The sequence below is a fragment of the Rhea pennata genome, chromosome Z, assembly GCF_028389875.1.
Source record: "Rhea pennata isolate bPtePen1 chromosome Z, bPtePen1.pri, whole genome shotgun sequence".
Taxonomy (NCBI): Eukaryota; Metazoa; Chordata; class Aves; order Rheiformes; family Rheidae; genus Rhea; species Rhea pennata.
Genome location: NC_084702.1, coordinates 72,805,481 through 72,823,990, shown reverse-complemented (window position 1 = coordinate 72,823,990; position 18,510 = coordinate 72,805,481). Strand labels below are relative to the sequence as shown.

General features: G+C 45.6%; 1 protein-coding gene across 1 annotated transcript; it reads right to left on the bottom strand.

Annotated features, from left to right (window-relative positions):
• Positions 1-766: 766 nt before the first annotated feature.
• LOC134153952 (aquaporin-7-like) lies at positions 767-17,749 on the bottom strand. Its single transcript, XM_062600522.1, has 7 exons — positions 17,643-17,749; positions 11,369-11,495; positions 7,968-8,094; positions 4,907-5,044; positions 4,043-4,161; positions 2,669-2,886; positions 767-926 (listed from the first exon to the last, which is right to left on the bottom strand). The coding sequence occupies exons 1-7, from the start codon at positions 17,747-17,749 to the stop codon at positions 767-769; spliced, it is 996 nt and encodes a 331-aa protein (XP_062456506.1).
• Between the last annotated feature and the right edge of the window lie 761 nt (positions 17,750-18,510).

Below are 18,510 nucleotides of genomic sequence, written 5' to 3'. Positions count from 1 at the left end.
GGTAGTTAGTCTAACCCATCAGTAACAAACATGGTTCCACTATGCACGATATAGCACAAAATATCTCCTAACCTGCCCCAGCAGAATTATACAAGGAATCGTGAGAGCCTGTAGTTTACACATTTTTCAATGCTTGCTGAATGTTCAGACGAAAAAGCCAAAAAATGAAGTTTCTATTTCAGAATGTCAGTTCCCTTGCTTTTCTATGTTCCCTGCCAGAGGAGATGTTAGTGTGCCAAATTAGCAAATGGAAACAAATCTAAACCTGTGGTTCATTAGTATAGTATCTCTTTCTTACCAAAGAATATTCCTGATCAACATTTCTTTAACTTGTTCCTGGCATTGGCAAGTTGTTCCCTGTGTATTCACTGACATGATCCCCTGATTAATACTTATTTCATGCCTAACTACCAGATCTTGTATTTTGGTGGCTATAGACTTAAAAGTATCTGGAGTCTTGCAGTTCTGCTTTGGTTTTCTCTGGAGTGTGGTGGGAGGTTTTTTTTGGATAAGTTTGTACACAGTGAATTTGAAAAATTTCTTTGGATCATAGACAAGTCTAGCCCTATCCAGGTCTTCACACTGTCTCAGAGATATAGTTCGCCTGGTTCAGCAGAATTGTTTTATTAAAAACTTGTCTGTCATTTTTCCATGTGCAGGTAGTGTCATTACACATGCCAGTATCCATTCAGTTACCTTTTGACTGTCAGTGCATGTGGTCCAACTAAGCTTTCCTTTCAGGCCCTTTCTTTTGGATACGTGGCTGTCACATCCTAGAAGTCTCCACATCTGGCTGTCTTTTCTCGTTTTCACTTTCCAGGACAGGCTGATTGTGAAAATCAATAAAGAGTTTGTAGATTAAAACACCAAAAAGACTTCCCAGTGTTGGAGCTACAAGTGGGATCCACCACCAGCCATGTCCAGCTCTAAAAGGAAACACAGAACAGGCTTCTGGTGAGCCAGACTGAAATCACTGCCCTACTGCTGCACAGCATGAAGTGAGGTGAGCTAAAACTGCTGGGGCAAAAGTGAGCTATGTAAGCAAATTGCCTTCCCACATACATACTGACACTTCCAGCAGCAGCTCCCAGAGATCATGGTTTCCCATTCATCTTATGCCAAATCCACAGGCCCATGGCAAATCTCCTGGGTACTCTACCATATTTGAAATGAAGGACAACTAAATCGTAGAATCATAGAATCAGTAAGGTTGGAAGGGACCTCTGGAGATCATCTAGTCCAACCCCCCCTGTTCAAATCTTTCCCTTGTGCTCTTTATTAATGTGGGGTACAGTTCTATGCTAAAACAAAGTCATTTTTCCTTGCAGGAAATAACTGTTCTAATGAGAGTTTCACAAGGGCCATAGTTTTTGCTGCCAAAGAGCTGGCTACCTTAGGGTCAGGGACTGTAGGGCTTAAAACAAAATCTGCTCAGTCAAATAAAGGATTTTTATGGTTTTTCTTGGGCTTCATATCAAAGCATATTAAATCTATGGGCTTTCCACATCTTTGTATGTAGGAGGTAGATAGCTTCCACTACTGACAGACATAGAAAGCGTAAGCAATGTGTGCAAAGTATCATGGAGAGTAGGGAAGTTAATCCAGAGCTGCTTCCCAGAATGGTGGTTTAACCACAGGACTCATCCTCCTACCAGGAATTACACTTTGCAGGATGCCTTACACAGATTAACATTCATCTTTCATTTTGCTCTACTACTCACAGCATCACTCCATAGCCACACAAGCACATAGCTGTAGTGCTAGCAAAATGCAGTTTGGTTTTCAATTATTTCATCTTCGTCTGCTACTTTAGAGAAAGCCAAGTAACTAACCTGACACAGTTGGCTTAAACAAATTCTGCATCCATCAGTCTAATTGCTGGTGGAAGAGTCATTCTCACTATTTGTCTAGGAAACTAGCTCTGCACTATCTGCAGGTTTCCTATTCTCCTTAAGAAATAGTCTATGTAATCCTGGTGAATGTGATTGCCAGACAGAGACACACCATCCCCCCTTCCCCATTTCCAATAACATCTGCATTTCCTTTACCCAACTTTATAGAGAAGTCAAGCTCTCAATGATATTTTCTTCAAGTTTTGTGAAAGTGGCAGCTGGCACAGGAGAGAGACTCTACTAATGCCCTCACCATGGGAAAAACTGTATCATAAGACCCCATCCTATGATACTAGAAGGTAGGGTTTCATCTCCAGATTCAGATACATAAATTTATGAGAGCCATTTAGCAATCCAGCTGTAACTACTTCCTTTCAGGTCATCTGAATAATTTTCTGGCTCTCTACTCACTGCAGTAACTAGCTAGATCTCTACTCACAAGTTGACTTCTATGTTGCAAGTATCTAAATTTAGGTATCTGAATGTGGAGCTGAATCTCATGATGGAGATTTAGTGTACTCCAGAATTTGGTGTACTCCAGATTATGTGTATGCCACACACAGGGCTCCCATGTGTACAACCCTCACTTACTGAAAGGGAGAGTCCACATTGCAGGCATAGTGTCATTTAGTTGAAAAAAAAATTTTGCTTAATCACAAGACCTGCTGACAATCAGACTTGAATTCCAATTGTACACAGATTTCATGACTGTTTTATGTTGGGTTTATCTGCTCTTTTGTGAGCAGGGCAGTATAAAATCCAAACAGGTAACTCACGTGAAGACGTCCATTCCCCAGCCGGCAATGGCAGTGAAAACCCTTGGAGGCAGGTCCCGGGAGGGGTTTATGGAGTAGCCTGTGTTCATCCCCATTGCTAGGCCAATGCCTAAGACCAGGATACCCGTGAGCAGGGCCTGTGTGCCCTTCAGGGCTCCGTTATTTTTCTCATCGTGGATGACTAGAATGCCCAAGAACAGCATCATCGTCGCTATAAACTGCAGGAGCAGGAAAGGAAAAGCAGATCAGTAGAGAGAATGGCAAAGGCAGAAGGATCATGCTCAACAGAGAGGAAGTGAATTCCCAGTCCAGACGAGCAGGTGGGATTCAAGTTCTGGTCAAGTCAGAGAGGACCCCAATGTTATTGAATTGCTTGCAAAGATGACAGGAAGAGCAGAAACCTGTAGCTCTTGGCAACACTTTGTCATTTGCATTTTTTTGCAGCAAGGACACTGCACACTCCATAGGAGGCTGAGCAATCAGGCGACCATCTGGAGGTTCTCCAGCGCTCACCATGCTCCCCATCACAACCAGGCACAGCTTCATCGGCTCAGAAACAAAAGCATGGATTTCCTCAGGCTTGAATTAAATGTGAATGTGTCTTCTCATGTAGCACTGCTATGGGACACACTCGGGAATAACTCCAAGTCCTCTAAGGCATCCCCAAAGGAGTAAGTTTTCAGTAACAGAGTAATATCTGGATGATTCCTGCCACAGCTTGGCTTCAAATTTCCCATTGCCTGGGCTGAGTACAAGGGGAAGTGCTTGTAGGGTACTCTGAGCTGAGAAGCAGCCTGGAAGTTTTATCCTTCAGGCTTGGCAGTTCTCCTGAGACAAGCATGGGGCTGGAAGGAGAAGGTAGGCCTTGGCTTGAGATACTATTTGCAATGACTTAATCCAGAGCATGTAGAAAAGGGGGAAGATTTAGCACATGCAGATTGTCAGTAGCAGGGCCTATCAAGGTAGCTGGAGGAACCAAATCCCTCAGTCTCCCACATCGTCTCAAGGGACCATGCAGACGAGGTCTCATGCTTGGAACTTTCCTCCTATTAATGCTCTCTTGAGCACAGTTCATATCAGCACTGTTACCTGTGCTGGCCACATTGTGGGATATAATCCTGACAGAGTCCTCCTCTGACCCAGGCTACTCACCCAGCCTGAGCACATGATTTCTGTGCTCTTGCTCCCCAACTTAGCCACCAAGCTGCCTTGAACCCTATATGCAGCCAGACACTTGTCAGGACAGTGGGCTCCTTGAAGCAAGGGTTGTGCTTGCGTGTGCACACGTAGCACTGTGAGGCCTCTGTACCAGACCTGCAATAGTACCTATTGCCATCCACCTTCTCCTAGCACACCACGGCTGTCCCGACTGACCTCTGTGAAGAAGCCCCCCATCAAGGACATATAGGGAGCAGGATAAGTGGAGAAGATCCCTGCTGTGGCAGTTGGTCCCGTCACTGTAAAGTTCCCCTTGGTATAGTCATACAGTGCATCTAGGAGAAAGGGAGTTAGCGGTGTTAGCACAGCAGCTAGCACAGAGTTCATCACACGTGGCATGGACAGGTATCTACGCTCTGCAGCCAGTACAGACACAACAGGAAAAGAGGCAAAAGGAAACATGACCAGAGTGACACACCCCTTCCAGAGCATGGTCTCACTGATTCATCACCAGTAGACTTTGGTCTCCAGTTGCTTCCTTAATCTGCCAGCTCACTATTCCTTCTCTGGGAGCCTGGCAGGGACTGAATGCTCATACTGCACTGAGAGGCTTCCTTCCCTCTACCCCTCAGAGACTTGGACATGCTGTAGCCAATGGCATGCGAGTCCTCTGCTCACAAGTCACAAAAATGATTGACTGCTGTCCTGTTTTCCACAGTCCAGCTGAGTCACTCACACAGCTCCAGCTGTGCTTGGTGCTTGGTAGGCCATCTAACTTGAGTCCTTGCACTTTCTGATGCAGGTGTCACCATGAGAACCCCAACCACAGCGACTGAAACAAAACATTGCCAAAAGGCAGGTTTTGGTAGTGGGAATGCCCTGGGCCTTTCATTGGCCTGGAGCTACAGTGATCTGTCTCATTAACAAAGAGTTCACCTTCCTCATCCAAACATGCTGGATACAGTAAAGGGAAACATTTTGATGAACTGTGAGCTAAGACTGACATGGTGTCCACAGCATTGCATCGTTCCCCCCTCCCCCCCAGCCACCACCACCACCAGGATAAAGAAGCAACCATACCATAGTAGATGCCAAAAACCGTAGCTGCTGCCAGAAAGGAGCCCAGGAACTGGCCGAGCAGATAAACTGGGAGCTTTTTCCAGGGGAGGTTCCCCAAAAGGCAGTGTGTGAGGGTAATGGAGGCATTCAGATGAGCTCCTGCAAAATTGCAACAAGAGAGTTGTATCTGCTCTGATGGACCTGTTCTGGAGCATGCCCCCTCATATCGCAGCTAATGACCCAGACTTTGCTCCAGAATACCAAGCACAAGGGTCCCCTAGCCATGGTGGCAGGGTCTCCCTCCTGCACAATGCTGACCCATTTTCTCTGGAGAGAGGGATGCATCTAGCCAGCTTGGTCCTCCATTGATTTGCATCTCAGATTGTCGTTTACACTTGCAGCCTGGAACTTCTACCTTGACCAAGGCATGTAAGAGTGTATGAGCTCGCAGCTCATGGGCTGCTGTGGGCCCAGACATAAGCAGATTGAGAACTCCTGCCTGCCTCTGAAGCAGCTTTTAGCTCTAATTTACTGAGCAGGTTGTGGATCCCCCTCTGTGGTTTCCCTGAGACCTGTTAAATATTTGACCATCACTTTGTTGAGCAAGTCACAGTGGTGGCATCTCCTCTAGCTGGGCTACTGCTGGATGGATGAATGCAATATTCCTACATGATGCAGGCCGTAGAGCACCTAGCTTTAGTCCTCTATGAGTGCAGTATCCTCTGCTTAGCTCACTATAGACCACAGGATGTTCCCAGAAAACAGGTCATCTCACTTGTTAGAGACAGCTCTGATGTATGGAATAAGTCTCCCTCTACATCGACTTCTCTCCATTTAGTTTAAAGAGAGCCCAAATCTTATACCCATCACCCATCTTTAAAATGATTACATATATTGGTTACAAATTGCATCCCAAACAAGGGAAAAACCTCTGAAACATCCGATAGGCAAGGAGGGTCTGATCATGGCAGAGCTGAGTGCCCCAAGCTGATGGCAGCTGCAGGCTCTTTGTGCATCTGTGAGCAAGGCACTAGAGACTGGAGTAACAAACTGTGAAATCAATCAGAGGCCTGCATATGCTCATGTTTGTTAAGCAAAACTCTGTATAGGGCTATCAGCAGCAGATCAGCTTAGGTCTTGGATATCACTGCCTTGAGAAGGGATTAGAAGGACAGCTGTTCCTGCCCAGACCATTGTTATACCTGCTGGTCAGGAGCAGACATGGTCTTCCCCTTGCAGAGCTCATAATCTTGGACTGCATTTCATTAAACTTTTTAGCACCTAGTTCTCATACAACACAAGAATGGTTTTCCCTATTTTGAGGGAACATTTTCTGTGGAGGTAGATATCACCATGGTGCTCTTAAAGAAAAACTAAGTGGATCCAGGTTCTATTCTGGCTTTTGCTACATAATTCTTGTGCCCTCAGCACAAATCACTTCTATCCTCGAGGCATAATCTCCACTGTCTAGTAAGTGTAAACTCTGGACATCAGTAAATATTCCAATCTCGATGACCTTCTCCTCCTTCAGACTCAAAAAGGAGTAAGATCCAGATACATATCATTTCCTCAAAGGGCAAGACAGAGGGAGGTGAAAGTGCATGTACTGCCTGCTGCAATCCCACAATCACATCTGAAATTGGGGGAAAACCCCTTTTTTTCCGATATTCTTATTCCTTGTGGGCATGAACCAGACATTTCAGTGATCACAAGAAGCATCTTGTGATATACATGAAGCCAAATCACGGTGCCAGAGAGCCCTAACACTGGTGCCAGAACCAACCATTTGTTGGCTGAGTTGAGACCTTATCTCAAATGTCATCATGGACTGTGGGGACCCTCTTTACTCAGCTTGCTTTCCCCAGGGTGAATCCACCAGTTCCAAATGGACGAAGAGACTAAGAGCTGACTGTTCATATGGAATAATTTTCTTTTCAAAGCTGTCTGCAGATTTGGGCATCTGTCTTCTCCCACAGCTCGAGAGCAAAGACTTGCTTTAATTTTCTGCCTACTAGAGCTCTTATGTCTTCACTTGGGGAAAACGAATGCAGAAATTGCCCAAGATAAGAGGTAATGGTCTGTCGTGTGAGAGACACCATCCGACAGGTCTGAAACACCGTCTGATCTGAGTGCAGGGTGTGCTTGTGTGTGGCTATGTGCACATGGGTGTGGATGATAAGGAGAAAATTTTTCATACCATTCCCTGTTGCAACATCAGCAGCAAGTTTTCCTTTGCAATAATTATTTACTTCCCTATGGGTCATACTGGCAGCATGTTTTCCAAACTTCTTATCTCCTTGGGCCATGCTCTGATGGCATATTTCAAGTGTCTAATGTGGGCACTGCTGAAATCTTTCTCTGATGACTGTGTGAGAACACGACATGGTTAAATCTCTACCACTGTCTTTGCCCCAACTTGCCTCTGGTGAGTCTTTACAGGTGAGCAAGGAGTCCCCCAGTCTAACCACTGTACCTTCTGCACCACTTTGTCAGGACCCTGGGTGCATTGACAGGCTCTAATTACCTCTAATGAGCAACCTGGAACCATCTTTCTCTGTAATCCTCCTCTGCAACCTCTTTCCCCAACACTACCACATGTGTTTGGCTGTTATGTTCAATGTCTGCTCTGTTATAGTAGAGTTGTATAACCTGGGTCAGATGACTCTGAACACAAGTTATGAGCAAGAGCTGTGAAAAGCTTCAGCTGGGGCATCTACCCATGCATCCTCTGGCTTAGCTCAGGACATGCATTTAAGATCAGGCTCTCAGCACACTGTATGTGTGCTGTACCTACTTTATACGTTGTTGATCCTGACCTTGTCTTGCCATCTCGACCCCTTGGCTTGACCTGAAACCTGCATCACCTCTTCAGACTTGTCTGGTGATCACTGGATCACAAGGCTGACCCTGGACATGCTCTGCTGTTCTTGTTTGGGCATGGTGGAACTGCACTTCTTGTTAGTGAGGCCACTGCCTCTGCTTGCCATAGCACCACCCACAGCTTCAGAGTCCAGTCTTCCTGCCCTTGACATATGGCCTTTGCAGGACATAAAGATGTTCTGTGCTCAGGTGTCCTACTCACCAGAGATTCCTCCAGCTGCATGGATCCCCAAGGTGACACCAATGCCAAATCCTAAATTGATGCTCAGATACTGCCCAAATTCTCCTCTTCCTAAAGTCACCTGAGCAGCAGAAGACAAGCCAATGAGCTAGTGAATGGAAAAAGAAAGAAAGGAATGTTAAAAGTAGTATTACTGCTGTGGTGAACTGGACTTCCTTGGCACTTTTTCAGTAATAGTAACAAATTTCCAAAGGCTCTCACAAGTGGGAAGAGTCTAAGGTACCCATGGCCAGGAGAGCAAACAAGAATGAAGCCTTTCTGTAAAAACTGAGCAGGTACCTAGGTATTCCTTTCTGGTGCCTATCACACCAAAGCAGATGCTTTGGTGTAGGTTCACTGCGGGGTACACAAGCCAAAGCTGCCCACAGAGAGGTCTGAGGTTCAAAAGGGATAATTCCCATTTTTGGTGAGGGCTTCTATGCATGAAATCAGGGATGTGAATCCAGAGAGAGTCACCACCCAGAGAAATTAGCCCAAGTCAGATGGAATGAGGGCTGGGCAGATTCTTGTTTTCTTTCTTTTCTTTCTTTCTTTCATTTCTTTTTTATTTTATTGCCTAAAAATGTAGTTTGACCAAGACAGAGTTATTTACCAAGCTTGGCCTTAATTTTGGTAACTTGTTCTGGCCAAGAACGATGAAGGAAATTCTGGTTTGACTTTTCCTTTCAATGCATATTTTTACAAGTTGAAAATGGCCAGGATTCAATATTTTTTTAGTGACCGAAAGACAACTAAGAAAAAAATAAAAAGAAATTTTAATATGCCTCTGACCACATTAAAAGAGTGAAGTATATTTACTTTCAGGACAGAGCAATTTCTTAAATATATATTTTCCTGCTGGAATAAAATATTTACATTTCTTTTTAATGTGGTCAGAGACTGGAAAAATCATTTATTTTCACAGCTCTTACATGGAAATCTACAGAAAGACAAAGCCTCTTCTGAGGTCTCTGCCTCTCAAATCACTTAGGAGTTTAGAGTATCCCATACCTTAAACTATATCAGTGTTTATCCAGCGAGAACAAGGACCAGGTAACATGCCCCTGCAAGAAGTCAGTTATGTTCTGTAGCACCTCTATTTCTACTTCGAGCTACCCTGTTTTGACTCAGATTTTTACTTGCTACTGTGCCTGGATCCAGTCTTTATCTCATGTGTCTGCTCTTCCTCTTCCCCTTCAGACATCACCAAAATCCCATGTTCCCGAGTCGCTGTTCTCACCTCTCATACACGCAAACCACACTGCATGCTCCACGCAAAGTAACAGCCTGCAGTGTGGGCCCGTTTCCCATTTTGACTCAGCAAAAGCACCCCAAAGCAATATGTGGGATGTCCCCTAGAAAAAAAAAAAATCTTTCCCTGTTTATTTCTGAGCCTTTCCAAAGAGAGGTCCAAGAGAATCAAACGCGTAAAGAAAGGACACAAGTTTTGCAGGAATGCATGCATGTGCAGAGGGAGAGGAGAAGACAGGAGATTGCTATTAAAGTGGAACTGAAACTTTTTTATCCTGAAAAAGCTAAGGGACAGGCTGAAAAGGCTATTTTAGAGCACAGATCCAAACCTCTGGTCATTTTTTCTATTCTCGTGATCCCAAACTAACCTTTGTTTTTTCTACCTACCCAGTCCCAGTGCCGTTTACTCCTACTGCCTGGTTCCCTCCTTAATGAACATTGCCTGCTTATTGAAACAAGAGCCCCTATCCTCGCTGGGTGCTGTTGTCTAAATGACAGACAACCAGGAGTCCCAGAGATCAGAGGGGATGTTCTCGGATACAGCAATGGGCAGGGGTCTGCCAGAGAGGCTATTTTTGGATGGTGGTTGTAATCTGCCAACAACATTTGATGGAGCTGTTTAGTGTGCAGTGTCCCTCCTCCTGCTCTATCATCTCACAGAACTTGAGGAGGCAATAGGCAATATGAGATGCCCACTCCAAAATCTCCCCTGAACTGTCAGAGTCCTGGGCGCAAAGACAAGAATTATTCAGGATCCTCCTCATTCTGTCAACTCTGTCAAGACTCCCTTAAAGTTATTCTATGTCATTTAGGAAGTTTTGCCACCAGAAACAAAGGTGATGGAAAAATATCTGCTTAGGACCTGCTGAGGAGTCACATATGTCTGTACTCTGATTTCCAGTGTGTGTAGAATGACCTGTGCAGTAGGAATAGATTTCAAGGGACTAAACACAAGATGATGCAATAAAATGCAAGTATCCTTTGCACATGCAAATTCTTAATAAAAAGCATCTATACCTGTGCAGACTGCTATATCTAAAGGTTCCCATGCTTATGGAAATCTTCAAGTAAGAATTATTTGGATAATCCCCAGCTCTTCTATGGCAGCCTCTGTCTATTTCTAAAGTACCTTGCTCTGTCTAGAATTGCTTACAGACTAAGTCCAAACATAATAAATTAGCACAGACAATTGCTGGACCTTTTCAGAGAGCAGATCTCATTTGGTTATGTTGGGGCAATGGCAAGGCCATTACCCCAACCGGCAGGGAGCTGCACCAGCACCAGGGATCAATTCTGACTGCAAAGCAACGGCCCCTGTCTTCCTTGCTCTTTCCCTCAAACACCTCTGAGGCAGCCTGAAAGCTCGAAACCACTTCACTTCACATGCAAGAAATCTCTCAGGCAACAGGGGAGGGTTTTTTATGATTTGGGATGAACACTGTTCATTTGCCAGCATAAGACAACTGAAGGCAAACCCCTGGCATGCTTTACACCTGGTAATTACATTCCCTAATGGTGGATTTTGGCTCCAGAGAGTTTCACAAGCATTAATTACCCAGGCAACACCACCAGGAAGATGAATGAATGTTGATTTCATTTCAGAGGGTCTATCAGTGGCAGAGGAGTTGAGGATCTGCCCACTGCTCCCCTGAACCCTGCACAGGCTCTCAGGCAGGCGTCAATGGCAGCTGCTCAGCCCATACAGTCCCCTTTGGCACCCCGAAGAGAAAAGCACCAAATCACTGACTATAAGTTTAAGGGAGTTTGTCACAAGTGTTGTGTTGCTCTACCTGACCAGATACTGCTGTTTGGTTTCATTCAGAGTCTCATGTTTGTTTTTTCCTAGAAGAGAACAGAAACAGTCTGTTCATCCCAACCTACTTCACCTTCTCTCAGTGCCCCACCTACCACTGGCATTGCCTTTTTCCAACTGAAAGTTTTCAACAGATTGTCTACCCTAATTCCAAGCTGACATGTGACCAGAGGAGAGAGTTAAGTGGTAATAACCAGGTGGTGAGCAATCCTGAGGATATGGCAGGAAATCACTGAACTTACAACCTGCTGCTGCAACCCCCCCCCCATACACACATATACATGCATAGACATGCACATCTGGGACACTTCCTCCTTACCATCAGGATGAACATCCCCAGTGCTTCTGCCAGCAGCTCCCTGATGGTCCTGTTACGAACTGTGAGTGCCTTCTGAATTTTCTCCATCATTCTGCTCTCCGGCTCCAGTGTGCAGCTGTGGGAGCTCCTGTTATGAGAGCAGACTTCATTGCGCTGAGCTAAGTTACCCTTTGAAACTTGGCAACCTCCTTTCACCCTCAGACACCTTCACTCATTTGGTTAACGATGAACAAGCCAATAAAGTAGCAGCCGGCTTTAAAGTCTCTCTCTCCTGTCATTCACTTAAATCTAAATGGTGAGGGTTTAACATTTCTGCTACAAGTACCTTGCAAGCTCTGCAACTCTGCCCAGGAGCAGTGTATCTCCAGAGTGATGGAGCTGTAAACAGCCTCGCTGTGTTACAAAAGCCTCTCATTCTCCGCGGGCACAGACAATGAATAGGAATTTTTTCTGTGCTCTGCATTATAACCTGCTGACTGGTCGCTTGGTGCTATTCTCCTTTAATGGGTGGGATTAGGACTCTTTGCCTGCACTTTGCAGGACCATCTTGCTCATGCCTAGCCCGCAGCGAGGATGCTCTGTCTAGAACTGGTGTGCACCATTGTCCATGGCCAGGAGGAAGATAATGGCTATACAGTTGTTACAGGTCGAATATTTGCTCTCCCAAGACAATGCTTCAGGATGCGTTTCTTTAATTCTTCTCTGTTGCTCTGGGTCCTGCTGCACCATGCACCTGGATGCACTGACTGCCCCCCATGTCCACAGCACTGGTCACACTAGTGCAGAGCCTCCCCACTAAACCCACCTTCTGTCCTCTCATGTGGCACTAGGAGAGACCTGTCTCCAGTAATAATCCCTGAAGAAAGGCTAACGACTGTGTGGTCTGAAGAGTCCAGCGCTTGTGTGGCATAATGCCAGCTGGTAGTTATGGCAGGAACAGGGAATTAGCATAAGGAACAAACTTCACACCTGGATTCCAGAAGTAAGAGATGGACACTTTCTAACTCACCTGGCTACCAGAGCAGAGCCCTCACTCTCCCACACTTAACGATAAGATCTCAACCTTCTGATTCCCTCTGTTTATCTTCTCACCTGCTAACTGCAATAATACTCTTACCCCACCACGCAAAAATGTTTTAATACCTTTTTAGTCACTCTTTGTTCAGCCACAACCTATTAAACCCACTGACCTTTCAGGACCTTTTTCCAAGAGCCCTGTCCAGTTCTTTGCTGTTTTTATTCATTTTAATCTAAGCCTACTGCATTTTCTAAGTATCTTTCTGAAAGGGATATGGCGCACAGCTCCAGAAGAGTCACAGGCAGCTGCATGGATTGGGACATAGCATTCTGCTGACTCTGTCCCTGGCAATGCCTCATTTTATGCTTCTGCTTTGTAAAAGTTCATGAGCTTTTCTCTCACCCGCTGGATGTTGTGCAGCAGTGTGGAAGAACCTGGGAAGCTGATTCTCCTCTATTCTCCATAGATGATTGTCTACATTGTTGCAAAGAAATGTTTTATGGACTCAGGCAAGCCCTTCTCCAGCAACATATCTGTTGTCGACCTCATTGAATTGCCTGGCTAAATATGCAGTAAATTACTAATCTGTCTGGGATATTAAAGAGCATTTAATCATTAAGGACGATAATCATATTGCTGGAAAGGGTGTTCCTACAGCACCTTCCTACTTAGAAAGTTTTTTCTCCTATGGGGTTGCTAGCCAAGGTGTGGCACAGAAAAAGGGACCAATAGGTCCTTTCAAGCCACTTGATTCTCTTCCATGCAAACATCTGTTGGCAGAGCACACAAAGGTGATCCTGGGAGTGCCAGTTCAGGGCAGCAAGGGGAACCTCAAGTTTCTTTTGCACATTGTAGTTTCCACCTGAGATGTAAAGCTGAAGGCCTGGCATCAGTGTGTATTGGATATCTCACAGCATTTCTCAGATGAATGAGGGTGTGAATCAATCTGTATGCCTCATATCTGGACCTACAACTTTATCTTTCTTTCCAAGATCTCAAGGGGCCTTTCAAGTAGACTCCTTCACTTTATAAACAAGAAAGCAGCTGCATTGTCTCTAAAAGGCTTTTTCTCCTGTTTTAAGCATAGTTATAGGTACTTATATATTCTAATTTGGGCTGAGAAGCAGACAGGCTTTTTCCAGGTATGCTGGGCTCCTATCGACTTGCACTCTTCTCAAGCAAGAGGGAAATCCCAGGTTCCAGTGGAAATCTTTGGTTTAATCATTGCATTTGAGGCATAATTAGTGAAATCACCACCAAATCCCCTAAAACTCCAATGTGCTTCTAGGGCAGCATTTCCCAGTATCTTTTTCTTGTAGACCAGCAGGTAGAAATGGAGTTTGGGCTCAGGCCAGGGGACACATGTGGAGTGTTGGGTCAGCTGAAGGGATCAAGGGAGGTGCCTTTGCGCTTACAGCATAATGCAACCCATGGTCCAGCACCAGGCCATTTAGGATAGCCCTATGAATCACAGTCTGAGGAGTATGACACTGCATGCACCTATTGCCACTGCCTGTCCTCTTACATAGATCATTCCACAAGATGGCACTGAGACATTAATTTCCCCTTTAAAACTGTTTAGACCACATCCTGTATTGGTTGCTGAAAATGTCTGACCCCTTTATTTTTGGGGTTCTTCTGGAAATTTTGTGCATTAAAGAAAAGCAATCTGCAAAGAAGTGTGACAAAACAAATACCTTTCTCTGAATCCCTTAGGGCAGAGCATCTCTGCTGTAACAGCATGCAACACCAAAGTTTTTAAGTCTGAGCCTGTCATCCTGCAGTTTCTTTACAATCAACAGAGAAATAGGCAGCTCTGAAGGGTGAATTGTCCCCAGCTAGAATAGGCAACTGAGGCCAGTCCTATGAGTCACTCCTGCAGCTGGCGGTTTCCCTCCAGTTTCTTCATAGGGGGTGATGCCTGGAGTGATGGAGTGATCAGCTCCAGCATGCATGTACGAGGCAGGGACCAATGCCACATGGGACTGCCCTTACTAGCTACATTAAGATGTAATAATCATGAATGAGCACAAACAGCTACCTGTGAGTCAGCCAAGGGCTGGAGAATGAAGATTTGCTGGTCACCCAGCATCATATGGTCATATTTGGATAGTTTCTTTAAGTCTGAGGAGGATCTCTGGAGTCACTAAATAGAGTTCCCTGCAAACACAAGCAGCCACACCACATCGTCCCTCATGACTTGACCCCTCTCCATTTTATAAGTAAGTGCCCCTACTCCTCCTGGTGGAATTTTGTTGGCAGAACTTGCTGTTCTAGAGGTTAGAAACTTTCTTCTAACTTCTGGCCAAGCATATTCTCAAACCCCTTAGTTCATGTGCCAGCATTTGCCCATCATAGTATTTCTTACAGGTACTATCCTATAAGATTTTCCAGGAGACATACATTTAATCTTTAAATTAGCATCCAAGAAAAGTTTTGTGTTTTCTTATTTCTCAAAATACTCACTTCCAGGATCCCAAAGCATATCCAATCTCTCTGGATAAGGAAAGCCCCTCTTGCTCCCAGACCTTATCACTTTGGGTTACTTCTGAGTTCATATTTGGCATTTCCCATACAGAGGGGAACAGAGCTCTTCCAGACTGAATACAGAAAACATCCCAGGAAATCTCTCCCACCACAAATGATCATCTCAGGAGCTGGACAAGCCAGACACACAAAAATCTCCCAGTTAGGGTTAGGAATTAGGTGTCATCAGTCATTTCACAAGCTTAGCCCATGAGGAAAACTGCTCGTGCTAATGCTCTAATAGCTTTGCAAAGCTGTATGTTAGCAGGAGACAAGCTCAGTCCAAACTGGGATGTGTCCTCACTGAAGTCAGTGATATAACTCACACTGACTCCAAGGACTGAAGACCACAAAACATCCCCAACAATTCACATACACAAGCATTCTTTAACCTCTTGCTGTTTACCTTGATTTGCTCACATGTGAAACTTTCACTCAGCACAGACCCTACACAGGTCTTACCATATTTTTCGCAGCTCATGAAGCACACATCTGCTAAACCAAAGACATTTTTTTCCCTAAGACAAGTGCACTGTCAGAACTAGTAATGAAGGTCTGAGTTTGGTGAAGAAAATTTTGGCTCAGTGAAGCCCCTCTAACAGTGTTGGTATTAGTACATATCATATTGAAGAGCTAGGGGAACAGTTCCCCTAGGTTTCACCACACCAGCACTGGAAAGGCTAAGCTCCTACAAACTCCAGGGGAGACATGCTTCTGAGAGCAATAACTTTCCAGTTTCAATTTGATAGCACATGTGTTTCCTCTTCACCCAAGAGTTCATTTATCTTTTATTTGTGCTAATCAACAGCTGGAACATTGCCACTCCATTAGCTTCAGTCTTACTGGTAGAACATTAACTTTTTACCAGAGACTGAAAGGAGCATTAATAGTCAGCACAGCAGAGGAGCTCTTCATTGTGGGTAAGGACAGCTCACTCTCTCCCCAGACTGAAAGAACACAAGATTAGTGCTGGCACCAAGACGTTCCCTGGCTCCTGTGGGAAGCAAGGCCAGACTGTGATCCCAACAGGAATGGGCTGCTGAGTTGCCTGCCCATGTTCACATTTTCTGACCAGCGAGTGCTCAGGCTGTGGTAACAGGTTAAAGCTGCCTTGACTCCATTCTCCTCTGCAGTCATCATCTGCATGGCCAAGTCTCACATATACTCATACAACAGCTTTGATATGACTTTAACTGCCTAGGAGAAACCTCACTTGATAAATCCTACATATTTGCATGTCTCACATTAATGTCTGTGTCTTTCTTCTGTCATTTACAACTGGCAAGCACTGAGCAAGTAGTGGAGGCACCTGATATTTTTCTCTAAGCAGATGGCCTTGCTTTCTGTACTATTATGTACCTTCTTGTTCCTAGGACATCTACTCTCTAAAGTCTTTCAGATCATAACCTGAATGTCATTGCCTCTTGTCCTGAAGCTGGCCAAAGGTTTAACATCCACACATCCCATCAGCACACCCATCCCTTCTGCACTAGGCACACCAGTGAAGTAATAGATGCAATCAGCACTAGGAAGGGCTGTAAAGAACTTCACCAATCATTTCCCCTGTCAACACAAGCCACTTTACAGTGCCTCTTCCAGTCATAGAATCAGTAAGGATGGAAGGGACCTCTGGAAATCATCTAGTCCAACCTCCCCACTCAGCAGGGTCCAACCTCCCCACTCAGCAGGGTCACCTAGAGCATGTCAGAGAGGGTTGCATCCGGGCGGGCCTTGAAGATCTCCACAGAAGGAGACTCCACAACCTCTCTGCGCAACTTGTTCCAGTGCTCCGTCACTCTCACAGTGAAGAAAATCCCCCTCACGTTCAGGCAGAACTTCCTGTGCTTCAATTTCTGCCCATTGCCTCTTGTCCTGTCACACGGGACAACTGAAAAGAGTTTGCCCCCGTCCCCTTGACACCCTCCCTTCAGGTACTTGTACACATTGATAAGATCACCCCTCACTCTTCTCTTCCCCAGGCTAAACAGACCCAGCTCTCGCAGCCATTTCTCATAGGGCAGATGCTCCAGCCCTCTGATCATCTTTGTAGCCCTATGCTGGACTCTCTCCAGTAGCTCTGTGTCTCTCTTGGACTGGGGAGCCCAGAACTGGACGCAGTACTTGAGATGAGGCCTCACCAGGGCTGAGTAGAGGGGTAGAATCACCTCCCTTGACCTACTAGCAACACTCTTCCCAATGCACCCCAGGAGACCATTGGCCTTCTTGGCCACAAGGGCACATTGCTGGCTCATGGTCAACTTGTCATCCACCAGCACTCCCAGGTCCTTCTCTGCAGAGCTGCTCTCTAGAAGGTCAGCCCTCAGCTTATACTGGTGCCTAGGGTTACTTCTCCCTAGATGCAGGACTCTGCACTTGCCCTTGTTGAACCTCAGGAGGTTTCTCTCTGCCCAACTCTCCAGCCTTCCCAGATCTCTCTGAATGGCAGCACAGCCCTCGGGTGTGTCAGCCACTCCTCCCAGTTTGGAGTGGATGCACTCCAAACTTGCTGAGGATGCACTCCATCCCCTCATCCAGATCATTGATGAAGAAGTTGAACAGGAAGGGATCCAGTCATAGCCTTCCCATTTCAGCTAGGAGTTGATAGAAAGAGATACTGTGCTTTCTGCCTCCCTCCTGAGAAGCAATTTGTGCATGCCCTCTACAACCCATACTCACTTTCTATACACTCTGTCATGGACTCCTTTTCTGTAAAATGAGGCTAGCTCTTACCTTGTCAGGCAGAAGTGAGTTTGGAAGGGCCTTTCAGATGTATATGGTAACACAAAGATGGGAGTCTCTTCCAGTCTACAATCCTCTGTTTCTCTCACAGGGTGCATGGTGGGGAGGGTCACAGCCTCCCTGCCCCAGATTTCTAAAGCTATCTCTATGTGAGGTAATCCCTGAAGCAGCAATGTCAGCAGGAGGAGAATTACATAGCATTTACTGCTTCTTAAAAGGAGAGCATGGCTTCAGAGCTGTCTAGGAAGGAATCATGGGGGACTGCTCTTCCCATGGGATACATGAGAGACTCTACAGGCACCACAGGTGCCCATCAGAACATGGTGCTGGCTTCATTGTTGGGTGACAGAGTAAAGAACCAGGTTCACAGGGCACCTGGGTTCTCCCCTAGCCTCGCCCACAATCACCTGTCCCTGTCTAGCCCTCTGCCAAGCAGGGACAACTATACCCTCCTACCTTCTGTCTTGCACTCCTGCCTCCACCCTGCCTCTCCTCTCATCTTTTCCCCATCCCTTACTGCTACCTGTAAGCCAAGCCTTTGTCTTCTCTTGTGACTGGTTCCCTTCCCTGCTCCTCTGCTTTCACACTACCACCTTGATGCCCATTGCTACCTTGGAAGGGGGCCTGGACACCTGGTCAGAGGAGGGGGTGAAGCACCTAGAGTTGGAATTTGGAATCCTCCTTGGGGGAAAGTGGGCACTTGCTGGTTCCAGCCTTTTTTTTTTTTTTTTTTTTAATTTTTATTTTATTATTATTATTTTTTTTTTTGCGGAATCTCACCCTATTGTCTCTTATGTAGGCTGGAAGTCTGCAACTTGTAAACATCTTTTCTAGACTTAAGCAGCTGTGGGGGAACAGC

Excerpts from the sequence above, each read along its gene's own strand:
- LOC134153952 (XM_062600522.1), bottom strand. The coding sequence starts at position 17,749 with ATGCACCCTGTGAGAGAAACAGAGGATTGTAGACTGGAAGAGACTCCC. Across the intron at positions 11,496-17,642 it reads ACTCACTTCTGCCTGACAAG|GAGCTCCCACAGCTGCACAC; the intron begins GTAAGAGCTAGC and ends CTCTCATAACAG. Across the intron at positions 5,045-7,967 it reads TGCAGCTGGAGGAATCTCTG|GAGCTCATCTGAATGCCTCC; the intron begins GTGAGTAGGACA and ends GCAATTTTGCAG.